Here is a 14,466-nt window from a genome sequence, read left to right on the forward strand (position 1 = left end):
CAAAAAAGCACCTCAGAAACAGACCCTAATTCCCCTTTCCCCTCAACCTACGACCAAACTGCTATTTTGACACAAATTTAGACCTTCCCAGCAGTGCTCCCAGACCCCTAAACCCACTCCCAAAAATTTAGAACACCCCCAAATAGCTTCCCAAAAACACGCAATACAGCTACCTTGCAGGCAGCCAATGTAAGCCAATGGCAAAAATGCACCTCAGAAACAGGACCTATTTCCCCTTTCCCCTAAACCTACGACCAAACTGCTTTTTTGACACAAAATTAGACCTTCTCAGCAGTGCTCCCAGACCCCTAAACCCACTCCCAATAATCTAGAACACACCCAAATAGCTTCCCAAAAACACGCAATACAGCTACCTTGCAGGCCGCCAATGTATCCAATGTCAAAAATGCGCCTCAGAAACAGGGCCTAATTCCCCTTTCCTCTCAACTTACGACCAAACTGCTATTTTGACACAAAATTAAACCTTCCCAGCAGTGCTCCCAGACCCCTAAACCCACTCCCAGAAATCTAGAACACCCCTAAATAGCTTCCCAAAAACACGCAATACAGCTACTTTGCAGGCCGACAATGTAAGCCAATGGTCAAAATGCACCTCAGAAACAGGGACTAATTCCCTTTTCCCCTCAACCTTCAACCAAACTGCTATTTTGAGACAAGATTAGACCTTCCCAGCAGTGCTCCCAGACCCCTAAACCCACTCCCAAAAATCTAGAACACCCCCAAACAGCTTGCCAAAACACGCAATACAGCTGCCTTGCAGGCCGCCTATGTAAGCCAATGGCAAAAATGCACCTCAGAAACAAGGCCTAATTCCCCTTTCCCCTCAACCTTAGCCAAAACTGCTATTTTGACACAAAATTAGTGCTTCCCAGCAGTGCTTCCAGACCCCTAAACCACTCCCAAAATCTAGAACACCCCCAGATAGCTTATCAAAAACACGCAATACAGCTACCTTGCAGGGCGCCAATGTAAGCCAATGGCAAAAATGCACCTCAAAAACAAAGCATAATTCCCCTTTCCCCTCAACCTTCGCCAAAACTGCTATTTTGACACAAACTTAGTGCTTCCCAGCCGTCCTTCCAGACCCCTAAACCCACTCCCAAAATCTAGAACACCCCCAGATAGCTTATCAAAAACACGCAATACAGCTACCTTGCAGGGCGCCAATGTAAGCCAATGGCAAAAAAGCACCTCAGAAACAGGCCCTAATTCCCCTTTTCCCTCAACCTACGACCAAACTGCTATTTTGACACACAATTAGACCTTCCCAGCAGTGCTCCCAGGCCCCTAAACCCACTCCCAACAATCTAGAACACCCCCAAATAGCTTCTTAAAAACACGCAATACAGCTACCTTGCAGGCCGCCAATGTAAGCCAAAAGCAAAAATGCACCTCAGAAACAGGGCCTAATTCCCCTTTCCCCTCAGCCTACGCCCAAACTGCTATTTTGAGACAAAATCAGACCTTCCCAGCAGTGCTTTCAGCCCCCTAAACCCACTCCCAAAATCTAGAACACCCCTAGATAGCTTATAAAAACACGCAATACAGGTAACTTGCAGGCCGCCAATGTAAGCCAATGGCAAAAATGCACCTCAGAAACAGGGCCTTATTCCCCTTTCTCCTCAACCTACGCCCAAACTGCTATTTTGACACAAAATTAGACCTTCCCAGCAGTTCTCCCAGACCCCTAAACCCACTCCCAACAATCTAGAACACCCCCAAATAGCTTCTCAAAAACAAGCAATACAGCTACTTTGCAGGCCGCCAATGTAAGCTAATGGTCAAAATGCACCTCAGAAACAGGGACTAATTCCCTTTTCCCCTCAACCTTCAATCAAACTGCTATTTTGAGACAAGATTAGACCTTCCCAGCAGTACTCCCAGACCCCTAAACCCACTCAAAAAATCTAGAACACTCCCAAACAGCTTCCCAAAACACGCAATACAGCTGCCTTGCAGGCCACCTATGTAAGCCAATGGCAAAAATGCACCTCAGAAACAGGGCCTAATTCCCCTTTCCCCTCAACCTACGCCCAAACTGCTATTTAGGCACAACATTAGACCTTCCCAGCAGTGCTCCCAGACCCCTAAACCCACTCCCAACAATCTAGAACGCCCCCAAATAGCTTCTCAAAAACACGCAATACAGCTACCTTGCAGGCCGCCAATGTAAGCCAATGGCAAAAATGCACCTCAGAAACAGGGCCTAATTCCCCTTTCCCCTCAACTTACGCCCAAATTGCTATTTTGACACACAATTAGACCTTCCCAGCAGTGCCCCCAGACCCCTAAACCCACTCCCAGAAATCTAGAACACCCCTAAATAGCTTCCCAAAAACACGCAATACAGCTACCTTGCACGCCACCAATGTAAGCCAATGACAAAAATGCACCTCAGAAACAGGGGCTAATTCCCCTCTCCCCTCAACCTACGACCAAACTGCTATTTTGACACAAAATTAGACCTTCCCAGCAGTGCTCCCAGACCCCTAAACCAACTCCCAACAATCTAGAACACCCCCAAATAGCTTCCCAAAAACACGCAATACAGCTACCTTGCAGGCCGCCAATGTAAGCTAAAGGCAAAAAAGCACCTCAGAAACAGGCCCTAATTCCCCTTTTCCCTCAACCTACGACCAAACTGCTATTTTGACACACAATTAGACCTTCCCAGCAGTGCTCCCAGGCCCCTAAACCCACTCCCAACAATCTAGAACACCCCCAAATAGCTTCTTAAAAACACGCAATACAGCTACCTTGCAGGCCGCCAATGTAAGCCAAAAGCAAAAATGCACCTCAGAAACAGGGCCTAATTCCCCTTTCCCCTCAGCCTACGCCCAAACTTCTATTTTGAGACAAAATTAGACCTTCCCAGCAGTGCTTTCAGCCCCCTAAACCCACTCCCAAAATCTAGAACACCCCTAGATAGCTTATCAAAACACGCAATACAGGTAACTTGCAGGCCACCAATGTAAGCCAATGGCAAAAATGCACCTCAGAAACAGGGCCTTATTCCCCTTTCTCCTCAACTTACGCCCAAACTGCTATTTTGACACAAAATTAGAACTTCCCAGCAGTGCTCCCAGACCCCTACACCCACTCCCAGAAATCTAGAACACCCCTAAACAGCTTCCCAAAAACACGCAATACAGCTGCCTTGCAGGCCGCCTATGTAAGCCAATGGCAAAAATGCACCTCAGAAACAGGGCCTAATTCCACTTTCCCCTCAACCTACGCCCAAACTGCTATTTTGACACAAAATTAGACCTTCCCAGCAGTTCTCCCAGACCCCTAAACCCACGCCCAACAATCTAGAACACCCCCAAATAGCTTCGCAAAAACAAGCAATACAGCTACTTTGCAGGCCGCCAATGTAAGCCAATGGTCAAAATGCACCTCAGAAACAGGGACTAATTCCCTTTTCCCCTCAACCTTCAATCAAACTGCTATTTTGAGACAAGATTAGACCTTCCCAGCTGTACTCCCAGACCCCTAAACCCACTCAAAAAATCTAGAACACTGCCAAACAGCTTCCCAAAACACGCAATACAGCTGCCTTGCAGGCCGCCTATGTAAGCCAATGGCAAAAATGCACCTCAGAAACAGGGCCTAATTCCCCTTTCCCCTTAACCTACGCCCAAACTGCTATTTTGACACAAAATTAGACCTTCCCAGCAGTGCTCTCAGACCCCTAAACCCACTCCCAACAATCTAGAACACCCCCAAATAGCTTCCCAAAAACACGCAATACAGCTACCTTGCAGGGCGCCAATGTAAGCCAATGGCAAAAATGCACCTCAGAAACAAGGCCTAATTCCCCTTTCCCCTCAACTTTCACCAAAACTGCTATTTTGACACAGAATTAGAGCTTCCCAGCAGTGCTTCCAGACCCCTAAACCCACTCCCAAAATCTAGAACACCTCCAGATAGCTTATCAAAAACACGCAATACAGGTAACTTGCAGGCCGCCAATGTAAGCCAATGGCAAAATGCACCACAGAAACAGGGCCTAATTCCCCTTTCTCCTCAACTTATGCCAAAATTGCTATTTTGACACAAAATTAGACCTTCCCAGCAGTGCTCCCAGACCCCTAAACCCACTCCCAGAAATCTAGAACACCCCTAAATAGCTTCCCAAAAACACGCAATACAGATACTTTGCAGGCCACCAATGTAAGCCAATGGCAAAAAAGCACCTCAGAAACAGGCCCTTATTCCCCTTTCCCCTCAACCTATGACCAAAGTGCTATTTTGACACAAAATTAGACCTTCCCAGCAGTGCTCCCAGACCCCTAAACCCACTCCCAGAAATCTAGAACACACCCAAATAGCTTCCCAAAAACTCGCAATACAGCTACTTTGCAGGCCAACAATGTAAGCCAATGGCAAAAATGCACCTCAGAAACACGGCCTTATTCCCCTTTCCCCTTAACCTACGCCCAAACTGCTATTTTGACACAAAATTAGACCGTCCCAGCAGGGCTCCCAGACCCCTAAACCCACTCCCAAAAATCTAGAACACCCCCAAATAGCTTCCCAAAAACACGCAATACAGCTACCTTGCAGGCAGCCAATGTAAGCCAATGGCAAAAATGCACCTCAAAAACAGGACCTATTTCCCCTTTCCCCTCAACCTTCGCCAAAACTGCTATTTTGACACAAACTTAGTGCTTCCCAGCAGTCCTTCCAGACCCCTAAACCCACTCCCAAAATCTAGAACACCCCCAGATAGCTTATCAAAAACACGCAATACAGCTACCTTGCAGGGCGCCAATGTAAGCCAATGGCAAAAATGCACCTCAGAAACAGGGTTTAATTCCCCTTTCCCCTCAAACTATGACCAAACTGCTATTTAGGCACAACATTAGACCTTCCCAGCAGTGCTCCCAGACCCCTAAACACACTCCCAAAAATCTAGAACAACCCCAAATAGCTTCCAAAAACACACAATACAGCTACCTTGCACGCCACCAATGTAAGCCAATGGCAAAAAGCACCTCAGAAACAGACCCTAATTCCCCTTTCCCCTCAAACTATGACCAAACTGCTATTTTGACACAAAATTGACCTTCCCAGCAGTGCTCCCAGACCCCTAAACTTACTCCCAAAAATCTAGAGCACCCCCAAATAGCTTCCCAAAAACACGCAATACAGCTACCTTGCAGGCCACCAATGTAAGCCAATGGCAAAAATGCACCTCAGAAACAGGGGCTAATTCCCCTCTCCCCTCAACCTACGACCAAACTGCTATTTTGACACAAAATTAGACCTTCCCAGCAGTGCTCCCAGACCCCTAAACCCACTCCCAAAAATCTAGAACACCCCCAAATAGCTTCCCAAAAACACGCACTACAGCTACCTTGCAGGCAGCCAATGTAAGCCAATGGCAAAAATGCACCTCAGAAACAGGACCTATTTCCCCTTTCCCCTGAACCTATGACCAAACTGCTTTTTTGACACAAAATTAGACCTTCCCAGCAGTGCTCCCAGACCCCTAAACCCACTCCCAAAAATCTAGAACACCCCCAAATAGCTTCCCAAAAACACGCACTACAGCTACCTTGCAGGCAGCCAATGTAAGCCAATGGCAAAAATGCACCTCAGAAACAGGACCTATTTCCCCTTTCCCCTGAACCTACGACCAAACTGCTTTTTTGACACAAAATTAGACCTTCCCAGCAGTGCTCCCAGGCCCCTAAACCCACTCCCAATAATCTAGAACACACCCAAATAGCTTCCCAAAAACACGCAATACAGCTACCTTGCAGGCCGCCAATGTATCCAATGTCAAAAATGCGCCTCAGAAACAGGGCCTAATTCCCCTTTCCTCTCAACTTACGACCAAACTGCTATTTTGACACAAAATTAGACCTTCCCGGCAGTGCTCGCAGACCCCTAAACCCTCTCCCAGAAATCTAGAACACCCACAAATAGCTTCCCAAAAACAATCAATACAGCTACCTTGCACGCCACCAATGTAAGCCATTGGCAAAAAAGCACCTCAGAAACAGGCCCTAATTCCCCTTTCCCCTCAACCTACGACCAAAGTGCTATTTTGAAACAATATTAGACCTTCCCAGCAGCTCTCCCAGACCCCTAAACCAACTCCCAAAAATCTAGAACACCCCCAAATAGCTTCCCAAAAACACGCAATACAGCTACCTTGCAGGCCGCCAACGTAAGCCAATGGCAAAAATGCACCTCAGAAACAGGGCCTAATTCCCCTTTCCCCTCAACCTACGCCCAAACTGCTATTTTGAGACAAAATTAGACCTTCCTAGCAGTGCTCCCAGGCCCCTAAACCCACTCCCAACAATCTAGAACACCCCCAAATTGCCCACCAAAAATACGCAATACTGCTACCTTGCAGGCCGCCAATCTAAGCCAATGGCAAAAATGCACCTCAGAAACAGGGCCTAATTCCCCTTTCCTCTCAATCTACGCCCAAACTGCTATTTTGAGACAAAATTAGACCTTCCCAGCAGTGCTCCCAGGCCCCTAAACCCAATCCCAACAATCTAGAACACCCCCAAATTGGTGTTTTAACCATTTCTTTTTCCATTTTTTCAATTCCATTGTTGTTATTTGGTAGTGTCTTAGACCAGCTTAGGATTTGGTAAAATTTTAATTTGGATAGTGTATTGTTTGTCAACTCTTGAAACTCTGACCATGATTTCAGATTGGATCCGTTTAGTATTTGCCCCCAATACTTTACGTTGGCTCTTTTTAGGGGGAGTACTAATGTGTCTTTAAAACATTCAGGGGTTGCTGGCGAACTCCATATAGGAGCCATTTTGCTATAGTACGAGATTTTCAGGATTCCCCTGATTTGTGACCACATCTTTGTTGCATCCCTTAAGATCTTTAGTTTTATTTTTTTAAAGTACTTGGGATGTCCGTACTTAAACAAGACATGATCTTCTGATTCCGTGATCGCTTGTAAGTACCTCGGGTAATTTTCGTGACTCATTAGAAGTACTCTAATGTTCTTAAATTGAAAGGCTCTGCAATATTCCACCAAATCCGGTCTAGCCAGTCCTCCATCTTTCTTCTCCCTTCTTATTTTCTTCCAAGAAATCCTCGTGCTTTTCGCAGCCCATATAAAACTTGTGATCTCTCTCTGTGCCTGGACTAATGCCTTTTTCTCAAACTCTAACGGTATCGCATTAAATAGGAATGTAAATTTTGGTATGATGGTTGTGGTACTGAAAAATCTGGATTCATATAATAGTACTAGACTCGAGAATAAAAACTTCGTCGAAATAGAACGAATTTGGTATCAAAAGACCGAGAATGACGAGTACATCAAGTACATGTATTTTCGGCGTATTCGAGTGGCGATGTCACCTCGAAATCGCCATTTACCTTCTAAAACCCTTAGCTGCATGTTGCCCTTTACATAGGCCTTAATCCAGTTGATTTGATTCCACAAGGACACATACTCCTTAATCGACTTCTTCCTGACCCCAGTACAAGTTAGAACCATTGCCCCAGGCCGAACTCGTTAGGTCAGTCCCCTCCCAGTGGCCGAGCAAGATAGCATCTAGGCTCAACCAGCCATGAAACCATTTCAGCGCGAACACCTGCCATATCTCGCTCACATCTTTCTCCACTCCTTTTCTTCACTTGCTATATGATGGGGAGGTGACCATTTTTATTAGGGGTCCAGCGATATCTGATGAAATGTTGGGCCTTGCCTGATGATTTGTTATGGGCAGTACGACGTGAAATATGTACATGTCATTATGACTCTGCTTTTCTTTTGTAATCAGTAACCGTAAATGAAATACCACGAATCCAAGGAATGTCTTGCCCAAGGCTGAATACTATGTATAAGAAGAGAAGCCTGACTTCGTAAAAGTGTGCAGTCTCCTGAATATACTTGCTTTGTACTTCTAGGACCCTGTCACCTTGGTTGCAGCCAATAAACGAATCTTTGACTCCACCTGGAAGACTCTGAAGTTTCTGTAGGTCTGACTCAGGAGAACCCGAGGTCTCTGGTGTGTTGATCCCCTGGCACCGCTGGGTTGCCGGTTCTTTGCCGGTTCTTAAAAACCCAGTACCTCAATTGGCGCCCACGTTTGGGGCGATTCCAGTGGTACCAATCAGCCTGAAGATCGTGAGGAGCTTCGTGTGAAAATTCCGGAGGAGGGCCCACCACCTCATCGACCCCTGCATGTCGACGTGGTCCGAAGGTCTTTACTGCGAGGTTCCCCGCTTCCTGACGGCTACAAGGACTGCTGCCCTGGCTATCGCCCTGATGTTGGACCCTTGAAATTTTCGGTAGAGCGAAACGCTGAGACGAGTCTTCTGGTGAAGCCATCGATATTTTCAGTTAAGTATAAGTGGAGCGTCTCCCAGTCCTTAGTTGGACTTACTTTGTGGTATCTTGGAGATACATAAGGTTTTATTGGTACTTGCAAGCACCATAACCGAAGGACTCGTGTTTTCACGAGAAATATCGTAATCGATAAATCCTTTGAAGTTTTGGAACTAGACTAGAGAGAAAGGATGCCTAGTCTTAGACTCGGGAATTGGTTTTGTCTTGGTAGTAATAATAGGGACTCCCGATTGGAGGACTCATGTCCGGTTCCTCCAGTTGGAACTCCAACTTACGAGCTATACGTTAAACATGGGGTAGGCCCCATCGTTTACAACGAGGTATGGATTAAATACACTAGGAAAGATGGTGCCTTACAATGGCCCCAATATGGTAGCTTTGATTCTGAAATCTTAGACAACCTTGAAGTTAAGCTCTTCAAAAAGAAAGCCCGGCCGGCGATGTTTGACTCTTTCCGCTTATGGCGCAAAGAAGCCAAACAAAAAGAAGTTAAATTAGCTAAGAAGAATAAGAGAGAAGGGAGACTTTCAGTAATGCAAGCTGCCGTGCAGTTTAAAGATAATGAGGAAGAGCAGATAAATGAACAGTTGCACAGGCAACGTAAACTGGCAATAGATAAGTGTTATCCAGTTTTGCCGTTTCTTCAGCAAGAGACAGCAAAAGAGCGTGAAAAAGACCAATTAATGTCGCAATTATTAACTTCACCACCCCCCTATGCGCAGAATGCTACAGCACCCCCGCAACCTTTAGTTGCACAAGCTGCGCCTCTGGCTCTTCCACAGCACCCACCAGCTGTTCTTCAGCTGGCTCCTACCTCTTCGGTGCAGCCTCCTCCAGGCCCACCGACCACTTCTGTTTCACCTGTGTTTTCTACGATTTCACCTACTGTGTTTTCTACATTTCCTAATGCCCCCTCTATGATTTTGCCTAGTACCACATCTATTATTGCTGATACCTCTTCTGCCATCTCTACCCCCGTCTTATCTCACCCCGTTTTTTCATCTGTTTGTCCTTCAGTTTCACCTTCCCTTCGGCAGAAAATGGCCAGCACTGTTACTAATCTTCTTTTACCTCTTTTCGGGTCGCCTGCTACGACCCCTATGTGGAAAAGTAAATTTTGCCATGTTCTGTGTCCCTACGTGTTCCACATCCTAAGTTATATGTGCATGATTAATATGCATATGTACTCCTTATGATCGATTAAAGACGCAATCCTAGTTGTGTCCAACTCTAGTATGCCAGTTTCTAGTTCCCGTGAAAGCAACGAATATTAGGCCTATGTAAACCTACGTTGCCACATTTTACAGTGTGCACGATAATTCAGTAAAAGGCCCCGTTTCTAGGCCTCAAAAGGGCCCGGACATCAGATTCAGCTCCTGTCTCCTGAACCCTCTCCGAGGAGCGATACAGCCCCCACCTGCATCCCTGACCCTTCACTTACTTCCTGCCTCACAGTGCCCGGCCCGGCCTGGCTCTGCCTCCCAGTCTGCCAAGAGTATGTTATGCTTCTAGTTATCAGTCCAGCCCTCCTTCTCTGCATTCCTAAGCTACTGAATCGCATCAATAATTTCCGTCATGGTCTAGCCTTTCTGTCTCCATGTAAGAGAAATACTGTATTAATGTTCATAGAATATTCCTCGCACACACAATACATTTAGAATAATGTATGCACCAGTCTTAGTGTCAAGTAGCCTTCGCCCTGATAACTTTTGGATTCTATCAACATGTTCTCCAAACACCAGATACTAGATATGCTTTAGGTACATGTCGCCCTGACTCCGCAGACTTTAGTCTCCTCTTCTAGTGCAGAAGTCATAGCCCCCAGTTCTCCCTGGTAACACGTCATTGCCCGTTTGCGCGCACCACTAGGTCAGAGGTCCCAGCTCCTTAGGTAGCCCCCTCCATGTTTCCGCCCCATTCATGACACTTCTGTGACGTTCATACCACATGTCTATGTACACGCCTCTTGTTACACCCACTTTATGCCTTATCTTTCGCGACTGCTACAAGACACGCCCACTGTTACGCCTCCTGTATTGAATGAAATGTAATTGTTTTAGTATATATACTAATGCACTGTTAATTTGATGTTAGCACTATTCTCCTGCCCCCGGCAGCTGCCATCCTATTCCCATGCAGGCTGTCCTGTTCCTGTCCTTTATGCCTGATTAAAGCCTGTTAACTCTAGCTACCTCGAATCTTGACTCTTATTTATTGAGCTATCTGTTTATATTGTATCCAGTCAAAAATAGAACCGGTATTTAATTATTTATTTACCACATAATGGCGCCCGAACAGGGACTTGCCCTTTCCCCACGCGCCGGAGAAGCCACGCGAGCCCTCTGACCCTCTGCAGCCGTGACGGAACCATACCGTGCACGTGCAGATATTTCTGCTTCAAGTATCCCTCAGGCCCACGGAGGAGACGGAGGTTGCGGTCCAGCATCCAGACGAGGCGGTGGAGGAACGCGGCGAGTCCCGACCAGAGCCCAAGCCGAGAGTACAAGGTCCGAGGTATCCGGAGGCCCACCCGTAACTGAAGTCCGAAGTTCGTAGTCCGTCGTCGTAGCAGTCCAGTCCAGTCCGAGGCCTTCCATTCTTGCTGCCCGGTGAGTACCGTTGCTGGGGTAGTATCCAGACAGGGTCAATTAATTTGTCTCTGGTCCGTGGGTTTGGGTACACAGATCCAACACGAAGTGTCCACCTAGGTGGATGCGGGTCCTGACGTGTCTCTTTATGGGACCGGTATGTTTCGTACTGTTTCAGCAGTGCATCTAGTAACTCTAGTAAGTTCCGTTCTCGAGAAATTCATGTGTTCTGTTCTCAGTATTCCAGGTAATATTCTGTCCGAACTGTTATTTTAAATGTTTATTAATGTGTTTTCAATGTCGTGGTATGAATGATTTGTTTTCTCCAGTTATTATTGTGTTTATCGTGTATTGTATTGTGTTCAGATTCTAGCATAAAAGAATGCCTCTGTTCTCTAAATTACGTCAGTTAAAAACCAGAAAAGGGCTGCTCGAGGAAGCAGTCCCTGTCCCTCCTACGGACAGTCCAGGACATTTTATGTATCACAAGCATGGCTTAAGTGCCATAATATATCTAGACTTATGGTCTGATTATACCAGACATCTCGAAGAGAAATATAGATGGCCTGTATCAGGCACATGGGATGCCGAGTGCATCATGCGAGTAGAAGAAGCATTATGGAAAAAGAAATCCAGACAGTCCCAGAAAGATGCTATCGAGTTATGGCGCAAAGAATCTCATAAAAGAACCGAAAAAGAATTCAGAAAAACAGAATTAAGTAGAGAATGCTCAGAGAAAGCCCAAGAAAGGGAATTAATCGAAATAGGTGAACGAGTCAAAGCAGAACAGTCAGACAGACAGAGAAATGCCCTTGTTAAGGGTATGTACCCTCTTCTTGCCGAGGGCTTGCCAAAAGCAACCCCGGAAGCATCCAGTAATTTTCCGCCATCACTAGTTCCGACTAAGCTACGTCATAAACCGACCGCAGCTGATATTTTTCTCTCGTCCTATTTGGACGACACAGTCCCAGAATATGCAAATCCTGTCCCGCCAGCTCTTGTAAATAATGTAATTCCTGTTCCTCCAGCCACTGGTCCTGTGGGTCCAGTTAATGTTACAGCACCCCCGGTCCAGCCTACAGTACATGTACCCGTTCTACCAGTCACTCTGCCAGCACTTACAGTGCACACCGACGATTCCAGTTTAGGAGCCGCGGGGGGAGGTTCTCCTCATACCCCGCCTCAACACAGACGTATGACGCTACATGAACTAGCGTTACAGCGTACGCCAAAAGTTCATACCGTCACAGATATCAAGCGAGCACTTACTGAATGTCGTTATGATCCAGTTTCAGGCGATGGCCACATGGTCATATATTCATTACGTTTAAGAAGGGTGACCGACTATTTGGACTTCCTGCCCAATATGAAAGAATATCTAGACAGAATATATCGTTTTATCCGTACAGGAAGAGATCCAGAAAGTATTCGCGAAGCCATGGTTCAGAGAAAAGTCGAGACTCAGCTCATGCTTTTAAAGTTCTTAATTAACTGTTTAATAAGAGAACAAGATTATCCAGGAAAAGATCCAGAAGAAATGAAAGTCCTGACTAGGTGGAGTGACCATATAGCCGAGGGAAGACACAAGACACAGAACTTTATAGAGAGTATGTACAAGAAAATCCGTAAAGAAATAATAAAGTTACACGAGAAACGAGAAGCAATACAAGCAACCGAGAAAGAAAATGACTCTTCTACGGAAGAGGTAGACAACGAGAATCCTTCCAGAATAGCGTATGTAGGTAGAACTAGACTTTCCGACAGACATTCACGTCCAGACTACAAGAAAACTGTTCCCACTCCAGTACCAGAACAATGTTCCCTAGAACAAGTATTCCAAGCTACCGATCACATTCTGAAATCACGAATAGGTTATGGTGAACTTAGTACTATGCGTGAACAAGAACTAGCCCGATCAGCAGTCCGGTGGACTACTGATTCTACCACTTTTGCAGACGAAATAGTGGCACAAATGTTTCTGAAACTGCCCCCAGCCGAGCAGCGACTGGTGGGTATGTATATGACCCAGCACCTCATCACACTGTATGAGGATCAGCATTCCGATCCAGGTCCGCTACATGATGTATTAAACGAGTTACTACAGTACAGATGGAAAGGTCTAGGTACCGATTTAATTAGTGTCATTCTAGAACAGCGCCACAAATACCGAACGTTCCTGAACCCGCATTTTGTTCATGTCTCACCCCCAGAAAGTAAATCATTCTACATAGACAGACAGAATCCGTTACGAGAAGTACATCCAGTCAAGAAAGAGGGTGGTGGTCTAGAACGAGTGTTTGTTTACACCCCCATCACAAAGATGGAACTCTTAGAAATGAAAAAGTTAATTCCCTGTCATGATAAAGATCCAGCAGGGTTCCATCGAGAATTAAAGGACATGCTCCGTATGGGAGAATACACGTATCCTGATATCATTAAAATGTTAAAGGTCCTGTTGCCTGCGGGCATATATGAGAAACTCAAAGAAAAAGAATGGGAGGTGGGAGAGAAAAAGATAGATTGGACAGCCCTAGAAGCTGAAGATAATACACGAGTACCAGGTACCGGTCTTGGGGATAAATGTAAAGAATTGCCCGAACTGTTAATACAAGTTTTGCCAAGATTACTAGCCACGAAAAAGGAAGACTGGGATGCTATCTCAGCCTGCAAACAGAAACAAGACGAAGATACTAGTGATTTTTATTCTAGATTCGAGAAATGTTTTATTATTAATAGTGGTTTGAAGACAAGTAGCGAGTCATACCCTCATCTTTTTGTCACTAAACTAGTCGAGAATTCAAGCCCACAAGTTAAAAATCGAGTTTTAAAAGTCGAAAGTACATGGCAAGCTAATACTCCGTCACAGATGCTACAGATGCTCCAGTATCACCAGAACAGAATCAGGGAGGAACAAGAACACGAAAGGAGACGTATGAAAGACACGAAAATGAAAGTATTAGTTGCACAATCTGTTCCCCAAGACAGTCAGAAGAGGGGTACGAATCAAGCCAGTCATCCTGCAGCTCCCGTTAAAGGGACCTGCAATTGTTGTAAACAGCCAGGTCATTTTATAAACGAGTGTGCAGTTCTGAAACACAATATAGCTACTGGTAAGACTAAAGAGAGACCACGTCCGCCTAGACAAGAACAAGTTTCACAGACTTCCCAGTTACCACAGAATGCACAACAGACAGTTACAATACCGCAGCCTATCGCTGCAACACAGCATGTTACACAGCAGATGTACCAGTATGCACAGTCCGAGTATCCAGAATACCAGCAGTATTCATGAAACAGCCTAGAGAGGGAGGTAGGCTTGCCTCTCATCGAGATACCTGTAGATCAAGAGGGTCCCTATGTACACAGTCAAGTATTAGGGAAAGACAGAAAGTTTCTGATTGATACAGGGGCAAGTAGGACTACCATCAGTCATGACGAGGTTCCAGGGGCTCCACTCTCAGGCTCTAGAAATGTTTCCCTTGGATTTTCAGGAAAGCCCATTGTAAATGAAATTTC

General features: G+C 45.7%; 1 protein-coding gene across 1 annotated transcript; it reads left to right on the forward strand.

Annotated features, from left to right (window-relative positions):
* The first annotated feature begins 11,332 nt into the window (after positions 1 to 11,332).
* On the forward strand, positions 11,333 to 14,242 carry LOC147659094 (uncharacterized). The gene is made up of 2 exons (XM_086951972.1): positions 11,333 to 12,575; positions 13,317 to 14,242. Exons 1-2 carry the CDS (start codon positions 11,333 to 11,335, stop codon positions 14,240 to 14,242), a joined length of 2,169 nt encoding a protein of 722 aa, XP_086808098.1.
* Positions 14,243 to 14,466: the final 224 nt, after the last annotated feature.

This window comes from Lissotriton vulgaris, unplaced genomic scaffold (genome assembly GCF_964263255.1).
Source record: "Lissotriton vulgaris unplaced genomic scaffold, aLisVul1.2 SCAFFOLD_462, whole genome shotgun sequence".
Taxonomy (NCBI): domain Eukaryota; kingdom Metazoa; phylum Chordata; class Amphibia; order Caudata; family Salamandridae; genus Lissotriton; species Lissotriton vulgaris.

Bases quoted from the DNA above. Each gene is read 5' to 3' on its own strand.
- LOC147659094 (XM_086951972.1), top strand. From the start codon at position 11,333: ATGCCTCTGTTCTCTAAATTACGTCAGTTAAAAACCAGAAAAGGGCTG. The intron at 12,576-13,316 runs GTAAAGAAATAA...GTCATGATAAAG, and splicing joins GAGTATGTACAAGAAAATCC to ATCCAGCAGGGTTCCATCGA.